This window comes from Anomaloglossus baeobatrachus, chromosome 5 (assembly GCF_048569485.1).
Source record: "Anomaloglossus baeobatrachus isolate aAnoBae1 chromosome 5, aAnoBae1.hap1, whole genome shotgun sequence".
In the NCBI taxonomy this organism is placed as follows: Eukaryota; Metazoa; Chordata; class Amphibia; order Anura; family Aromobatidae; genus Anomaloglossus; species Anomaloglossus baeobatrachus.
The window spans coordinates 235,765,438-235,784,543 of NC_134357.1; the positions used below are offsets into that span (position 1 = coordinate 235,765,438).

At 47.2% G+C, this 19,106-nt stretch overlaps 1 protein-coding gene across 4 annotated transcripts in view; it reads right to left on the minus strand.

The window, feature by feature from the left end:
• The window catches only part of LOC142311093 (uncharacterized), a 53,034-nt gene extending 34,578 nt beyond the window's left edge, over positions 1–18,456 (minus strand). Inside the window, exons 1-5 of one of the 4 annotated variants that reach the window (XM_075349184.1) lie at positions 18,366–18,409; positions 15,753–15,800; positions 1,360–1,430; positions 1,177–1,267; positions 919–978 (exon numbers count right to left, since the gene is read on the minus strand). In XM_075349184.1, the coding sequence (XP_075205299.1) occupies positions 919–978; positions 1,177–1,267; positions 1,360–1,430; positions 15,753–15,780 (250 nt within the window). In that variant the 5' untranslated portion in view covers positions 15,781–15,800; positions 18,366–18,409. Of the gene's footprint in view, positions 1–918; positions 979–1,176; positions 1,268–1,359; positions 1,431–15,752; positions 15,801–15,885; positions 16,233–18,354 lie in introns of those variants that run through there. The other 3 variants (XM_075349183.1, XM_075349181.1, XM_075349182.1) reach the window with 3 other exon arrangements.
• Between the last annotated feature and the right edge of the window lie 650 nt (positions 18,457–19,106).

The window sequence follows — 19,106 nt, forward strand, 5'->3', positions numbered from 1 at the left end:
TAAATTAATTAACGTGCATCCTCGCACAGAAGCACAAAGAGGAATCAGAAGCTGAGTAGAACATTGGAAGCAATTCCCATTTAGGTGCCGTGAGAATTTGAGGAGATTTTTACTTCAGTATTTGTAGCCAAAACCAGGATTGAGTGAGAAATACAGGAATGGTGCCCGTGTGTCTATTATACTTTTCCTCTGATTGTTCCATTCCTGATTTTGGCTACAAATACTGATGCAAAAAAACCTCACCAAATACTCAATGTGTGCACGTGGCCTTAGGATGTGTACACACGACATGCTTGTCAGGCAGCCAATCGAAGATGCTTTAAGAAATTACTGCATTTTCTGAGGCTTTCCATTGACTCGTATTGTAAACTATAGGGAGTCTTTAGAACAGAAAACGTCTGAAGAACAGAATGCTCACTTCTTTGGAAACCTACAGCAGTTAAAAGATGCTCAAAAGCCTTAAAGAGGTTGCCCACTACTTTAACAGTACTAGCCTATCCTTAGGGTAGGTCATCAATGTCTGATCAGCTGCGGTCCGACACCAGGCAGCCCCGCCAATCAGCTGTTCCCAGTGCCGACAGCCAAAAATGCTCAGTGCCAGAGCTGCCCATTCTTCTGATAGCGACCACAGTAGAGTACTGCATTTCTGGCTCTTAATGAGAGGGATATGCAATACCCGGCCGCTATCAGTTGACGGAGGAGCTCCGGAACCTCCGCTGCCGGATCCGAAAATAGCTGATCTGGGGGGTGCCGAGTGTCAGACATTGATAACCTATGCTAAATATAGGCCATCAATGCAAATGTAGTGGACAACCCTTTTAAGATATGAGTAGCAATTAGTCTTGAATTAGAAGTTCATTCTTTTAAGCTGATTCTAGACACTTTTTCAGGCTTGAAAAAGATGTTGGGTGCACATACCATTAGTATCCCAGCTGGCTTCCACTTGAGGCTTCTGTCCCGGCTCCTTGACCTGCGCTGCTGTAACAAAGTAATATGATGAAGATCAAGAAAACAGCAATCATCAGCTGTGCAGTGGGCTGAGGTGCTATAACTGCTTTCACACTGTTAACTATTTTAAATATTTGGGTGCAGTACAGGTCTTCTGAAATATGGATTTTTTATTTGGACCATTGGAAGCGGCACATGGTTGTAAAATATGAACATGGTATAACTCACCTGGGATGGTGGCCATAGGCGTTATCTCCCTACACTTCTGAAGATTTCTCTCATCTATGGATTCGACTTTAATTACAGTCTTGTTTGGAACCTAAAGAGTACCAAAAATACACCCCCCCTTGAATAATGCATTATTTATGAAATATACAGCAACTTATGTAATAGATCCTGAATGCCATCTACCTGATGTTCAAGTGGGATATGATGGTTTTCCTGTGGACATAGGGAACCAAGACACTTTTTGCTAGATATATCTGTAGGGAAAACATCCACAAGTGACATGCATGATTTTTTTTCGGATGTGTACAGTGAGTATAAGAAAGCATGTATGAGTAGTAGATAAAGCCTTTAAATTACTTAAGGTAAATTAGTATTTCAGCAAAATAAAGCTATTGGAGTTTAAAGGTAACCTGTCACCATGAAAACGCAGTCCAATCTGCAGGCACCATGTTATAGTACAAGGGGAGCTTAGTATAGTGATATATAGTTTTGTGAGAAAATATTCAATATAACCCATGTTTTACTCATTTAATCCTCTGCCCTTTCTGAGATTTTTGTTCCACTGGGCGGTCCTATGAGTGACTGACAGCTTCTATGTATAAGTGTATTGATAGTTGTCAGTTACTAATAGGACCACCCACTGGACCGAGAATCTCAGAAAGGGCAGGCGATCAAATGAGTAAAACACGGGTTATACTGAGTCTTTTCTGACAAAACTATCTCAATCTTGACTTTTTCTGCACCATGACAAGTATGTCAATTCATGCACTCTACTTTCCCTTGAACTGATCTCCACTTCCCTTTGCTCTGCTGTGTGTTCTAATACCTGGTATGTCAATTCATGCACTCTACTTTCCCTTGAACTGATCTCCACTTCCCTTTGCTCTGCTGTGTGTTCTAATACCTGGTATGTCAATTCATGCACTCTACTTTCCCATGAACTGATCTCCACTTCCCTTTGCTCTGCTGTGTGTTCTAATACCTGGTATGTCAATTCATGCACTCTACTTTCCCATGAACTGATCTTCACTCCACTTTGCTCTGCTGTGTGTTCTAATACCTGGTATGTCAATTCATGCACTCTACTTTTGCACTATATCTGACCTGTTCTTTCTTTGCTTCAATATCTTCCTGACATCCTCCAGCATCTCACTGTGATCTCCCCCCCCCTGTTTTGCACCCTCCTTTTATGACCTTTGTTTATTTTGCCTATGTGAAGCTGCATCTGGTTTTTGTTTTGTTTTTGATTTAGTGATCAAAGTGATTCTTGTGGCACCCCACCCCTTCACAGCTAAGTGCACTTGTATGTGTATATACTGGGGCAACTAAAAGTCTGCACCAGACTTTTTCTGCACCATGACAAGTATGCACCATATAAGTATGATGCATTGAATTAGGCCAGAATTGGGCCGGAAGTGACCGGAAGGTAACTGCATACATAGTCAATGTAAACAATGTTTGTGTTTCTATTCACTCTCACCCCTATAATACTTCACTTTTTACTGCTCCCTCTGATCCCTAAAGCCAGTAATGAACTATTCATCTCTCCCTCCATCCTCCCCACCCATCTCACCTTCCCCTCACATATTTTCCTCCACATTTCACCCAGTGTCTCCAGACAGACACGACCATCTCATGGCCTCTCCTGCTCCCACCTACTCACACTCTCACTGCTTCTCCTCACTGCTGGAGATATTGCTCCAAATCCTGGTCCTCCTCACCACATCCCTATTGTCACTTCAAACCCTCATCCACAACCTAACACAAATTTCCGCAACCTCGCAAACCTCATACCCATTCCCCCAGCCCCCGCTCCCCCAGTCCCACTAACAGGAGCTCTATGGAACGCTCGCTCTGTCTGCAACAAACTATGCTACATTCATGATCTTTTCATCACTAATAAACTCTCCTTCCTCGCCATCACAGAAACCTGGCTCACCCCCTCTGACACTGTCTCTCCTGCTGCACTTTCTTATGGCGGTCTCCAACTCTCTCACACCCCCCGCCCCAGTAACAAGCATGGTGGAGGAGTTGGTTTGCTCCTGTCCGACCAATGCTCCTTTACACCAATTCCACTACCACCCTCTGTTACTCTTCCCTCTTTTGAGGTGCACTCCGTACGCATCTACGCCCCCTCCAACCTTCAACTGGCTGTCATTTACCGCCCTACAGGGCCAGCCACTGCCTTTTTTGACCATTTCACCACCTGGCTACTACACTTCCTTTCCACCGACATCCCCACCATCCTCATGGGTGATTTCAACATTCCCATTGACACTTCCCACTCATCTGTCTCCAAACTTCTAGCACTCGCTTCCTCCTTCGGCCTCACCCAATGGTCTTCTGCAGCTACTCACAAAGATGGCCACATGCTGGACCTCATCTTCACTCGCCTCTGTTCCCTATCTATCCTCTCTAACTCGCCTCTCCCCCTGTCTGACCACAACCTACTCACATTCTCTTCCCTCTCTTCTCCAAGTATGCAACCACCCCTCCACAAACTTCCACACCCTCGCAGAAATATCAAACACATTGATTTACACGCCCTTTCTCAGTCCCTTCTCCCCCTCACAGACATTACATTTCTACATGATGCAGATGCCGCTGCAACTTTATACAACACTACAATCTCTGCAGCTCTCGAATCAGCTGCCCCCCTCACACACACCAAAACCCGCACAATCAACAGGCAACCCTGGCACACAAGGCAGACTAAAGAACTAAGACGGGCTTCCAGAATTGCTGAGCGCAGATGGAAGAGGTCTCATTCCACTGAGCACTTCATTGCATATAAAGAGTCCCTCACCACTTTCAAGTCCACACTCACTGCTGCAAAACAAACTTACTTCTCATCCCTCATATCTTCTCTCTTTCACAACCCTAAACAGCTATTCAACACTTTCAATTCTCTCCTCCGTCCTCCGGCACCACCTCCCTCTCCTCTCCTCTCAGCTGAAGACTTTGCCTCTTTCTTGAAGAGGAAGATTGACAACATCAGAGCAAGCTTTGGCCCACAATCACCACAGCCCCTCATCATAGCTACTCATCCCTCTGCCTCCAAATCCAGCTTCTCCACCATGACAGAAAACAATCTCTCCACTCTACTCTCAAGATCACATCTAACCACCTGTGCACTGGACCCGCTCCCATCGCACCTCATCCCCAACATCACTGCAGTCCTCATCCCAGCCCTAACCCATCTCTTCAACCTATCACTAACAACTGGTGTATTCCCTTCATGCTTTAAACATGCCTCTATTACACCCATCCTCAAAAAGCCCTCCCTTGACCCATCCTCTGTGTCAAACTATCGCCCCATATCCCTTCTCCCCTTCGCCTCAAAACTACTGGAACAGCATGTCCATCTTGAAATGTCCTCATACCTCTCCTCCTGCTCCCTCTTTGACCGGCTTCAATCTGGCTTCCGACCTCATCACTCTACTGAAACTGCCCTAACCAAAGTCACCAATGATCTACTAACCGCCAAAGCCAAGCGACACTACTCTATCCTCCTCCTACTGGACCTGTCCTCTCCCTTCGACACAGTAGACCATTCCCTCCTACTACAGATTCTCTCATCTCTGGGCATCACAGACTTGGCCCTATCTTGGATCTCCTCATACCTAACCGACCTAACTTTCAGCGTCTCCCATTCTCACACTACTTCCTCATCTCGCCCCCTATATGTCGGTGTCCCCCCAAGGCTCAGTTCTTGGACCCCTGCTGTTCTCCATCTACACCTTTAGCCTGGGACAGCTCATAGAGTCCCACAGCTTCCAGTATCATCTCTATGCTGATGACACACAGATCTACCTCTCTGGACCTGACATTACCTCTCTACTAACCAAAATTCCACAATGTCTGTCTGCTATTTCATCCTTCTTCTCTGCACGATTCCTAAAACTTAACATGGACAAAACAGAGTTCATTGTCTTTCCTCCTCCTCACTCATCTCCTCCAACAAGCCTTTCCATCAAACTTGATGGTTGCTCACTCACCCCAGTCTCACAAGCTCGTTGCCTTGGAGTAACCCTCGACTCTGCTCTATCCTTCAAGCCACACATCCAAGCCCTCTTCAACTCATGCCGATTACAACTCAAAAATATCTCCCGGATCCGTGCTTTCCTTAACCAAGAATCTGCAAAAACATTAGTGCATGCCCTCATCATCTCCCGCCTCGACTACTGCAACCTCCTGCTCTCTGGCCTCCCTTCCAACACTCTTGCACCCCTCCAATCTATCCTAAACTCTGCGGCCCGCTTAATCCACCTCTCCCCTTGCTACTCCCCAGCCTCGCCACTCTGCCAATCCCTTCACTGGCTTCCCATCGCCCAATGACTCCAGTTCAAAACATTAACCATGACATACAAAGCCATGCACAACCGGTCTCCTCCCTATCTGTGACCTAGTCTCCCGGTACCTACCTGAACGCAACCTCAGATCCTCACAAGATCTCCATCTCTGCTCCTCTCTTATCTCCTCTTCCCACAATCGCGTACAAGATTTCTCCCGTGCATCCCCCATACTCTGGAACGCTCTACCTCAGCACATCAGACTCTCCACCACCGTGGAAAGCTTCAAGAGGAACCTCAAGACCCACCTCTTCCAACAAGCCTACAACCTACAATAGCCCTCAGTCCAGTAGACCACTGCGCAACCAGCTCTGTCCTCACCTATTGTACCATCACCCATTCCCTGTAGACTGTGAGCCCTCGCGGGCAGGGTCCTCTCTCCTCCTATACCAGTCTATCTTGTACTGTTAATGATTGTTGTACGTATACCCTCTCTCACTTGTAAAGCGCCATGGAATAAATGGCGCTATAATAATAAATAATAATAATAATCTGCTCATCTTCCCTGGCTCTATAATACGGTGCCTGCAGATTGCAATCCATTAGTTAGATACAGTGGGTACGGAAAATATTCAGACCCCTTTACATTTTTCACTCTTTGTTTCATTGCAGCCATTTGGTAAATTCAAAAAAGTTCATTTTTCTCTCATTAATGTACACTCTGCACCCCATCTCGACAGAAAAAAACAGAAATGTAGACATTTTTGCAAATTCATTAAACAAGAAAAACGGAAATATCATGTGGTCATCAGTATTCAGACCCTTTGCTCAGTATTGAAGAAGCACCCTTTGAGCTAGTACAGACATGAGTCTTCTTAGGAATGATGCAACAAGTTTTTCACACCTGGATTTGGGGATCCACTGCCATTCTTCCTTGTAGATCCTCTCCAGTTCCGTGAGGTTGGATGGTGAACATTGGTGGACAGCCATTTTCAGGTCTCTCCAGAGATGCTCAATTCGGTTTAGGTCTGGGCTCTGGCTGGGCCAGTCAAGAGTGGTCACAGAGTTGTTCTGAAGCCACTCCAATGTTATTTTAGCTGTGTGCTTGGGGTCTTTGCCTTGTTGGAAGGTGAACCTTCAGCCAAGATTACGTAGATTACAACCAGCCGTCCTGTTCCTAGATGAAAAACACCCTATAGCATGATGCTGCCACCATGTTTCACTGTTGGGACTGTATTGGGCAGGTGACGAGCAGTGCCTGGTTTTCTCCACACATACCTCTTAGAATTATCACCAAAAAGTCCTATATTCGTATCATCAGACCAGAGAATCTTATTTCTCATAGCCTAGGAGTCCTTCATGTGTTTGTTTGCAAACGCTATGCAGGCTTTCATATGTCTTGCTCTGAGGAGAGGCTTCCCTCAGGCCACTCTGCCATAAAGACCCGACTGGTGGAGGGCTGCAGTGATAGTTGACTTTGTGTAACTTTCTCCCATCTCCCTACTGCATCTCTGGAGCTCAGCCACAGTGATCTTGGGGCTCTTCTTTACCTCTCTCATCAAGGCTCTTCTCCCACGATTGCTCAGTTTGTCTGGACGGCCAGGTTTAGGAAGAGTTCTGGTGGTCCAAAACGTCATCATTTAAGGATTGTGGAGGCCACTGTGCTCTTAGGAACCTTGAGTACTGCAGAAATTCTTTTGTAACCTTGGCCAGATCTGTGCCTTGCTACAATTCTGTGTCTGAGCTCCTTGGGCAGTTCCTTTGACCTCACGATTCTCATTTGATATGACATGCACTGTGAGCTGAGGTCTTATGTAGACAGGTGTGTGCCTTTCCAAATCAATGATTGATTGCTCTCAGTGAGAGAAACCAACTTAAAATTTTGTAGTTGTGATACCTTTTAATGGCTAACTAAAATAAAAATAAAATATGATGTTATAAAGCAAGCTTTTGAGACATCTCAGGTCTCTTCATCAGGCATGGTATGACAAAATATCTGAAGAAACACAAATATATACACAAATCAGGGCAGAGCGATGCATAGTAAAAGGACATTTAAATAAACAAATACTGAGCTTGGAAAGTGAATCCTTAATTAGCTTTGATTAGTGGTGTGAGTTTTATTGTTCCAATATCCATGTAGGATCAGAGGCCTGGTGCCCTCTTGGTCTCACACCACTAATCAAAGCTAATTAAGGATTCACTTTCCAAGCTCAGTATTTGTTTATTTAAATGTCTTTTATTATGCCATCCCTCTGCTCTGTTTGTGCATATATTTGTGTTTCTTCAGATATTTTGTCATACCATGCCTGATGAAGAGACCTGAGATGTCTCGAAAGCTTGCTTTATAACATCATTTTTTTTTTTTATTTTAGTTAGCCATTAAAAGGTATCACAACTACAAAAATTTATTTTGTTTCTCTCACTGAGAGCAATCAATCATTTTTAAACTGGCTAAGGCCCGTTTCACACGTCAGTGAAAAACACTGACGTTCTTCACTGACGTGTAAAACACGCACATGTCCCTCTGTGTTCCGTGATTCATGGCACACGTGGGTTGTCCATGTGCAATCCGTGATGATTGCATATGGACATTACTCACCTGCCTTCGCTCCTGCTGTCCATGGTGCTGAAGTCTCTGGCTCTGCAGCGTCCGCCCACTTCTCTCAGCACCTACTTCCTGGTCGGGTTTTCCTGCTCTCATGAATATTCTTGAGCCAGGCAGAAGCTGCCGAGAGCAGAGCCTGCAGAGCGAATCGCAGGTAAGGTAAGTTGAAAATATTTAATATTTAATATGTCCGTGATTTTCTGGTACGTTTTTCACTGATCACACACGGATCACACCATAGTGTGGTCCGTGGGTCATCAGTGATGCCAGAAAAAAACTGACATGTCTCCGTGCAGAATCACGGCCACGCGTGCACGCTGCACGGAGACACGTTCAGTGAAAAATCACTGATGTGTGAGCAGACCCATTGATTATAATATGTCTGCGTATTTCAGTGATTCTGGTACGTATAAAAAAAAACACAAACGTTCCAGAATCACTGACGTGTGAAACAGGCCTAACACGGTACCAAAACCTTTTTCTTTTTTCCAAATCAAGTCCTATCAGTTTAATTAAACACAGCTGGACTCCAATGAAGGAGTAGAACCATCTCAAGGAGGACCACAAGGAATGGACAGCATGTGACTTAAATGAGTGTCTGAGCAAAGGGGCTGAATACTTATGACCATGTGATATTTCACTTTTTCTTGTATAACAAATTTGCAAACATTTCTACATTTCTGTTTTTTTCTGTCAAGATGGGGTGCAGAGTGTACATTAATGAGAAAAAAATGAACTTTTTTGAATTTACCAAATGGTTGCGATGAAACAGAGTGAAACATTTCAAGGGGTCTGAATACTTTCCGTACCCACTGTACATTATTAATAATCCTGTAATCTTGAGACAGTTATATAATCTTAACATGGAAAAGAGCAGAGCATGGACCCCTCTGAATTGCCTGTTCTAAGCTGCCCCTCCTCCATAGCCTTCTTCCTTAACAGGGTATTCCCAGCTCCAAGGTCTTATCCCAATATGTAGTAGGTGTAGTAATAATAATATTAGCAAATATCTCCAATTAGAAATGTAGTATAGTTTTCCTGATAAAGCCATGTCTCTTACCTCATGTGCAGGGCATGACAGCTTAGTTACCCGTGGTTACAACCACAAGCAATTGTCACTGTATGAGTGGTATTAACCATGGATAACTAAGCTGCAATGCCCCGCACAAGAGGTAAGAGATATAGCTATATCAGGAGAACTATAATACATTTATATTTGGAGGTATTTGATAATATTATTATTACTACACAATCTACATATTAGGACAGGATCTTGGAGATAGGCAGTTAAAGGGTTATACCTATCTCCAAATTCACTACCTACTGTGCTGCTCCCTTTCAACCTCCTTCTCCAAAGCCTCCATCCAAAATCTCCACAACGGTTTGGCATCTGCACTGTGGACAGTGGATTTCAATAGGGCAAGGTTATGGATGAAAATTGAGAGGGAGGAGGGCGGTTGGGAGCAAGCAGGTCAGAGCAGTAGTAGGAATTTTCTATTGCAAAGCAGCAGTGTCGTTTTGGAAAATAAATGTGTCCACATCTTTCTGTTTCAATTCAGAAAGATAAATATATAGTGCCCTGAAAAAGTATTCACGCCCAATGAACTTTTCCACATTTTTTCCCGTTATTTACTACCACAAACTTTAAATGTATTTTGATGGTATTTTATGTAACATACAAACAGTAAATAACAAGTATTTGTGCAGTGTAAAGGAAATAATACATGGTTTCTAAATATATATAAATATATATATATATATATATATATATATATATAAATCTGAAAACAGCTTTCTGCCACACATAGCATTTTCCATTTAGCTAAAAAGCTTTTCTTTGGTCTCATCTGAGCAAAGCATCTCCTTCCATGTGCTAACAGGGACTTGCTTTCAAAAATGTCTCTCTTCTTGCTACTTACAAAACGGGCAGATTTGTGGAGGATAAGACTAAAGCGGGCTTTACACGCTACGATATTTCTAGCAATTGCTAGCGATATCATACGCAAAAGCACCCGCCCCCGTCGTGCATGCGATATCGTGTGATCGCTACTGCAGCGATCATTATCGCTACGGCAGCGTCTCACGCACTTACCTGGTCGGCGGCATCGCTGTGACTGCCCAACAATCCCTTCCTCAAGGGGGAGGTGCGTTCGGCGTCACTAAGCGGCCGGCCAATCAAAGCGGAGGGGCAGAGATGAGTGGGACGAACATCCCGCCCACCTCCTTCCTTCCTCATTGCCAGTGGACGCAGGTAAGGAGACGTTCCTCGCTCCTGCGGTGTCACACATAGCGATGTGTGCTGCCGCAGGAACGAGGAATAACATCTATAAACAACCATTAACAATTTTTGGTTTTAGGACGACCTCTCCATGATGAACGATTTTCACCACTTTGGAGGACGTTTAAGGTCGCTGGTGTTACACGCTGCGATACCGTTAATGATGCCGGATGTGCGTCACTAACGACGTGACTCCGACGATAAAACATTAACGATATCGTAGCGTGTAAAGCCCCCTTAAGGCCTAAGCGGAGCGAGTGGGATGCAATAAAACATCGCATTCCACTCGGACCATTATTAGCCTATATGCCAGCACCCATGAGCGATTATTTTCTCAGCCCTAATCGGACCGAGAAAACAGTCGCAGCATGCTGCAGGTGCAATGCGATCCTTGTTTTTCTCGTACCCATTCAAGTCTATGAGGCAAGAGAAAAATCGCACTGCACTCGCAGTACACCGGTGTTCCGCGAGTGTAGAGAGTGAATGGCAATAGCCGGCTACGGAGGAGAGAGGGAGATAAATCCCTCCTTCCACTCCTCAGAGCTGGCCCTCCACTCCTGAGTGCCGGCCCGTCCCCCGCAGCTGTGGTCCGCTCGCACGATCGGACCTCAGTCGCAGCGACACTTGCATGACACTCGGCTCCTGCTGTGCTGCCAGCGTGAGCCGAGTGCCGTGCAAGGATCGCAGTAGTTCCCCGCGTGGCCCGGACCTAATAGTTGTCCTGTGGCTTCTGGATTTCTCTCCCATCATGACAACCCCAGTTGCTGTAAACTGGTGGAAGATGACAAGCCAAGCCCCCATGACCTGGATTTTCCAGGCTCACTGTTCTGCGAGCTTGCAGGCAATGATTGGCTGATAATGGGCTATGTTCTGTACAATGTACAGGCAGGAAATCTCACATCTGGACTTTGAATTAACTTGTGGTGGAAGCAAGGCGCTGGAGGCCACATGACCACAGTTTAAGGGAATCTGTCACCAGGTTTTTGCTCCCCCGTCTGAGAGCAGCAAAATGTATTGACAGAGACCATGATTCCAGCGATGTGTCACTTAGTGAGCTGCTTGCTGTCATTTTGATAAAATCACTGTTTACTCTGCTGCAGATCTAGTAGTTAAACAAAGTTCATGAATATGCTGGACTACCTGGTAGCAGGACAAGTAGTCCTCTAATGATAAAATCACTGTGTAATCAGCAGTAGAGTATCAAAATTACACTAAGCAGCCCAGTAAGTGACACACGGCTGGAATCAGTATCTCTGCCCCTACATTATGTTGCTCTCAGATTAGGTGCAAAAACTTGGTGACAGATTCCCTTTAAGAAACCAGAGATCATTTAACAGCAAGTAAATTATGAATTTTATTTATTTCTCATAGGCTTTACAATGGCGTAATTTGTGTTGCCCCCCCCCCCTAAAAAACCCAAAACATTTTAATGTTTGAATAATCTCTTACAAATAAATAAATAATAAAAGGTTGCATTTCATTTGGTTATCATGGGCTACTCCGTTTTTCTTTAACAATAATTCTGATCCATTCCGCTATAGTACTTAGAGGTTGTTTCCATGAACAAAGTTGTTAATGAATAGATCTTGAATAATAATATTTTCCACAACTGAATGTGTTAAAAAAAAAAAAGTTCCTGTGCTCAGATAATGTTATGTATGTTTCCCTGCTGTGTACTGTGTAATGGCCAAGTCTGACCGTACAGGGACATGGTCTGATCACAGCTCCTGGGTTAGGGAGGACACAAAGGAATATACAGATAAAACAAGCTGTGATTCAGGCTATCCTTTCTGTGAGGTAAAACACATTTCAAAACAAACAGGGAAATGTTTCTCATAGAAGTTAAGAGGTTATTGTCCCCATATAGCCTGAAGATTATCAGCAGCTCATTTACTGCTAATAACAGTGATTTTTATGTCAGCATGAATAATCCTATCATCAGACGAATAAGCGTTTTGCTTGTTCAACAAATGATCGCTAGCATGTTTACATGGCCTGATATTTGGAAACGAGGGTTTACCGACTTTCAGCCAGAGTAAGTACACAGTTAGTTTCCTTAAGGCATATGTAGCTAGTTTAAAGTGAAAAAGTATATTATGTATGTGTGTGTGTTCACACATCAATGGAAAGACTCCCATTGGAGCTGCTGTAAATATGATACAAGTCCTCCAATCCCACAAATGAAGCAAAATACAAAGACAAATTGTGCTGTGCCACAACACCAGATAACGTCTGATGAATCGGGAGTGTGTTTCAGCACTATTTATAGTCCATGTAAAGTGTCGTTCTCTATCGTGCTCCAATTTACATCCGCAGATATTCCGTCACACGTTGCTGCAGATGCGTTTTCCTCTTACACCAACTCACTTGCGGACATCTTGCCAATAGGAAAAATAAAAATACAGATTTCCAAAATAATGTAGCACTAGTTTATTAATCATATTCACACTTTATAAAAGCGCTTTCATGAAAAGAAAGGACACGCTTCCATACACGACCACATTCTGGTAATGTTCATCAACAAGCCTGACCCAGGGTTTCTTCTTCTTCAGGGCGCGATCAGTGTCCAAATGTTCAAGAGTTTAAATACACATAATGTGTTCTTACTAATTTACAGAATCACAATATATGTATAATAAACACCCAAAATTGTACATAAAAGCAACAACGTGCTAACAGAAGGATAATGTATACGCAGTCTTTAGGACTGTATCAGGAATAAAAACATTCATTCTCTGTTTAATATGTTCATCCAATAAAATGTCAGCGAGAATCCCATTCACAAAGATAATACATTAGAAACAGGTTCACTAACTAGATAGAATAGTAACGATTACAAGCTCCATTCAAACATAAATAATCCATTAGGGTCCCACTGGGGGGAGGATGGCTAGAGATGGGGAATCCATTCACTGGTCCATTGCCATGTCTGTAATCTGTGCCAGCGGGATAGGAGGTCTCCAAATCTCTGGACTGTGTGTGTGTCACCACAATGATGACATACCACCATCGAAAGAAGAGCCGGGAATGGCAGGAGGGCCTCCTATCCAGCACGGACCCGGCTGATGGAGCACGGTCCTGCACATGTGTTCTCCCATCTTCAGTGGTGACATTTGTAAGCCACTAAATAAAATACACATTTTTGGATTTATCATCTTCAATCATTAGCCCTGGGTGGAGTGGAAGAGTTTTCTTCAAGAAAACAAGCATCCCGCTCCATATCTCCCAATATATGTATTTTCCCGTCTTCTGCATGCTGCGTTCTATGGTCATGTGGAGCATTTATCGGCCCATGCTGGACTGACAGGGCTACTACGACAATTGATTTGGTTGGCAGCTTTCTTGATGAATAGCTTTGAATGGGAGAACTGCTGATTAATTGTCACCAACCACGCGAGATTTTTGAATGGAGTTTTTAAAGTGTAACATGTAAGTGGCATTCGGTGCTTCCAAGATTGTATGGAGAGGGCAGGAGCTAGAGGCAGACAGACATTCTGCTGTCAATTCTCCTAAAACCATAGTTACAGTTCTCCATAGAACTTTATGAGCACCAACTATTATCTGCTCTCATAATGGAACAGTCTGTATTCACTGAAGATGGATTTTACCTGTGGATTTAGAATGATCAGAATGAATGATCAGTCCTGGCAGAGAAATAAGCACATGTCTCTAATAAGATCCATCACAAAGTGTCGTACTAAGAATTTATTGGGGAAAAATGAAGAAAACAGTTACTGTTTAAAGGGGTGGTTTCCAGTGACCGCCGAACACACAAGCACAGCTCCGTGGCTGAATAGGACTGTTTCCAGTGACCGCCGGACACACCAGCACAGCTCAATGGCTGAATAGGACTGTTTCCAGTGACAGCCGGAACACAACAGCACAGCTCCGTGGCTGAATAGGACTGTTTCCAGTGACCGCCGGACACACCAGCACAGCTCCGTGGCTGAATAGGACTGTTTCCAGTGACCGCCAGACACACCAGCACAGCTCAATGGCTGAATAGGACTGTTTCCAGTGACCGCCGGACACACCAGCACAGCTCCGTGGCTGAATAGGACTGTTTCCAGTGACCGCCGGACACACCAGCACAGCTCCGTGGCTGAATAGGACTGTTTCCAGTGACCGCCAGACACACCAGCACAGCTCAATGGCTGAATAGGACTGTTTCCAGTGACCGCCAGACACACCAGCACAGCTCAATGGCTGAATAGGACTGTTTCCAGTGTCCGCCGGACACACCAGCACAGCTCAATGGCTGAATAGGACTGTTTCCAGTGACAGCCGGAACACAGCAGCACAGCTCCGTGGCCGAATAGGACTGTTTCCAGTGACCGCCGGACACACCAGCACAGCTCCGTGGCTGAATAGGACTGTTTCCAGTGACCGCCAGACACACCAGCACAGCTCAATGGCTGAATAGGACTGTTTCCAGTGACAGCCGGAACACAACAGCACAGCTCCGTGGCTGAATAGGACTGTTTCAAGTGATCGCCGGAACACAACAGCACAGCTCCGTGGCTGAATAGGACTGTTTCCAGTGATCGCCGGAACGCTCAGCACAGCTCCGTGGCTGAATAGGACTGTTTGCAGTGACAGCCGGAACACTCAGCACAGCTCCGTAGGTGAATAGGACTGTTTCCAGTCACAGCCGGAACACAACAGCACAGCTCCGTGGCTGAATAGGACTGTTTCCAGTGACAGCCGGAACACTCAGCACAGCTCCGTGGCTGAATAGGACTGTTTCCAGTGACAGCCGGAACACAGCAGCATATCTCCGTGGCTGAAGAATAGGACTGTTTCCAGTGACAGCCGTGTGAGGAAAGAGTTAACTTAAAATTGAATAGATGGACATTCATGTTGTTTTGTAAGATGAACAAACAAGCCCAGCTGCGCTATGATGCTGACAGGGGATTCAAGGACTCTAGACGTTGAGACCCAAGGACAGAGATAAGACCTGCGCCTAGCCAAGGACAATGAAAGTTTTGTTTTTTGCTGAGAAGTTAAATCCACGCTTATGACGAGAATCGAAACTAATGATTATGCATACGACATAGCTACGCCCCTATTAGGTTGATAAACCCTATATGTGATAATAAACTAGCAGTCTTCTTCAGAGCGCACACTCCTTCTTATCTTAGGTGCAGATATCAGCGTCTGTCTGTATCTCATTAGGGCTGAGGGAAGCTGAGGGGAATGCCTCCCAGATCTACAGTGGCCACAGAGATGTCTACTATGATTAGACACTAGTGTACTACTTGTCACGGCTAATCATAGACAGTGCTGTATAGCTGGCAGATTAGTGGCAATTTCACAAAACAGACTGGACAAAATTCTGCAAGAATAAACACTACAGTCTTTTCTGAAGTTACTATTAGGAGTGGAAGTGTCCTCTTACCCACTGACTCCTGATGTTCCTCCATCATCAACTCCAGTCCTGTGACCTCTGTAAGGGCACAAACATAATAGATGGAAAGTGTCACAGTATGGAAATCGGCAGAAAGTACCCACTGTTACCTCCCAATACTCACCGGCACACCCAGCACTGCGCTCCTCTCCTGCACACCCAGCACTGCGCTCCTCTCCTGCACACCCAGCACTGCGCTCCTCTCCTGCACACCCAGCACTGCGCTCCTCTCCTGTACACCCAGCACTGCGCTCCTCTCCTGCACACCCAGCACTGCGCTCCTCTCCTGCACACCCAGCACTGCGCTCCTCTCCTGCACACCCAGCACTGCGCTCCTCTCCTGCACACCCAGCACTGCGCTCCTCTCCTGCACACCCAGCACTGCGCTCCTCTCCTGCACACCCAGCACTGCGCTCCTCTCCTGCACACCCAGCACTGCGCTCCTCTCCTGCACACCCAGCACTGCGCTCCTCTCCTGCACACCCAGCACTGCGCTCCTCTCCTGCACACCCAGCACTGCGCTCCTCTCCTGCACACCCAGCACTGCGCTCCTCTCCTGTACACCCAGCACTGCGCTCCTCTCCTGCACACCCAGCACTGCGCTCCTCTCATGCATACCCAGCACTGCGCTCCTCTCCTGCACACCCAGCACTGCGCTCCTCTCCTGCACACCCAGCACTGCGCTCCTCTCCTGCACACCCAGCACCGCGCTCCTCTCCTGCACACCCAGCACCGCGACCAGCGCTCCTCTCCAGCACACCCAGCACTGCGCTCCTCTCCTGCACACCCAGCACTGCGCTCCTCTCCTGCACACCCAGCACTGCGCTCCTCTCCTGCACACCCAGCACCGCGACCAGCGCTCCTCTCCAGCACTCCCAGCACCGTGCTCCTCTCCTGCACACCCAGCACTGCGCTCCTCTCTTGAACACCCAGCACCACGCCCAGTGCGCCTCTCCTGTACACCCAGCACTGCACCCAGCGCTCCTCTCCTGCACACCCAGCACCGTGACCAGCGCTCCTCTCCAGCACTCCCAGCACCGTGCTCCTCTCCTGCACACCCAGCACTGCGCTCCTCTCTTGAACACCCAGCACTGTGCCCACTCCTCTCCTGTACACCCAGCACTGCACCCAGCGCTCCTCTCCTGCACACCCAGCACCGTGACCAGCACTCCTCTCCTGTACACCATGCACTGTGCCGATCACTCCTTCCTTCCAATATACCCTGCACTGTGCCCACTCCTCCCCTGTACACTCTGCACAGTGCCCACCACTCCTCTCCTGTACACCCTGCACTGTGCCCATCACTCCTCTCCTGTACACCCTGCACTGTGCCCACTCCTCTCCTGTACACCCTGCACTGTGCCCACTCCTCTCCTGTACACCCTGCACTGTGCCCACTCCTCTCCTGTACACCCTGCACTGTGCCCACTCCTCTCCTGTACACCCTGCACTGTGCCCACTCCTCTCCTGTACACCCTGCACTGTGCCCACTCCTCTCCTGTACACCCTGCACTGTGCCCACTCCTCTCCTGTACACCCTGCACTGTGCCCACTCCTCTCCTGTACACCCTGCACTGTGCCCATTCCTCTCCTGTGCACCCTGCACTGTGCCCACTCCTCTCCTGTACACCCTGCACTGTGCCCACTCCTCTCCTGTACACCCTGCACTGTGCCCACTCCTCTCCTGTACACCCTGCACTGTGCCCACTCCTCTCCTGTACACCCTGCACTGTGCCCACTCCTCTCCTGTACACCCTGCACTGTGCCCATTCCTCTCCTGTGCACCCTGCACTGTGCCCACTCCTCTCCTGTACACCCTGCACTGTGCCCACTCCTCTCCTGTACACCCTGCACTGTGCCCACTCCTCTCCTGTACACCCTGCACTGTGCCCACTCCTCTCCTGTACACCCTGCACTGTGCCCACTACTCTCCTGTACACCCTGCACTGTGCCCACTCCTCTCCTGTACACCCTGCACTGTGCCCACTCCTCTCCTGTGCACCCTGCACTGTGCCCACTCCTCTCCTGTACACCCTGCACTGTGCCCACTCCTCTCCTGTGCACCCTGCACTGTGCCCACTCCTCTCCTGTACACCCTGCACTGTGCCCACTACTCTCCTGTACACCCTGCACTGTGCCCACTCCTCTCCTGTACACCCTGCACTGTGCCCACTCCTCTCCTGTACACCCTGCACTGTGCCCACTCCTCTCCTGTACACCCTGCACTGTGCCCACTCCTCTCCTGTACACCCTGCACTGTGCCCACTCCTCTCCTGTACACCCTGCACTGTGCCCACTCCTCTCCTGTACACCCTGCACTGTGCCCACTCCTCTCCTGTACACCCTGCATTGTGCCCACTCCTCTCCTGTACACCCTGCACTGTGCCCACTCCTCTCCTGTACACCCTGCATTGTGCCCACTCCTCTCCTGTACACCCTGCACTGTGCCCACTCCTCTCCTGTACACCCTGCATTGTGCCCACTCCTCTCCTGTACACCCTGCACTGTGCCCACTCCTCTCCTGTACACCCTGCACTGTACTGTGCCTATTGATGTCACCCCCTACATGTCGGCCACCCCATACGTTTCTCACCCGTATCCTACCGTCTCCGTTGCCTCTGCTGAGTAGTGTGTCGCTTGCGTTTTGATGTCATCAGGAACGTTCTTCGCCCGTAGCATCATGGGAGCGGTAGTCCTCAGTGTACTCAGAAACGCTCTGCACAGTCCCCGCCCCCGGCGCTCCGCTTCATCTGCGCATGCCCACACGTCCTAGTTGAAGAGAATAGAGATAGTTATGGAGAGGAATGGAAATGAGAGCGTGTCTTCCTCACAAGAAGGAGCTATGGCCATAAGCTGTGACACAGGCACAAAGTGTACCTGAGGCGTTTTTACATTGAGTATGACAATTTGTTTAATTTTAGGACAACCACAGCGCTCCAGCGCCAACGCCAGCTATAGTATGAGCCATAGCTCCCAGTTTTTGAATAACAGATAGAGGGACAAGGTATGCATATAGGGCGAGGGCGGCAGCAGCGGGAGCCGTGTGTGCAGGGGTTAACCCCACGCCTGCCGGCCGTCCTCGCTGGACCTCACTCACAATTGGGAATCCTTTTCTAACAACTTTACTTTTCTAGACCGAAACAACACATTACCTTTCAGGGCACCAGACTTGGTCCCATAGGAGATCTCTACAATTTACAGATGTTCCATTACAGATAGCACAGTCTCGGTAAACAGGGCACTAACATTGGTCCCACAGGGGTTCTTCACAGTTACAGCATTTTCAGTTTCACAGTCTAACATGGCGGCCAGCCGCTTCCTTGGCACCCATGTGCTTTCCGAAAG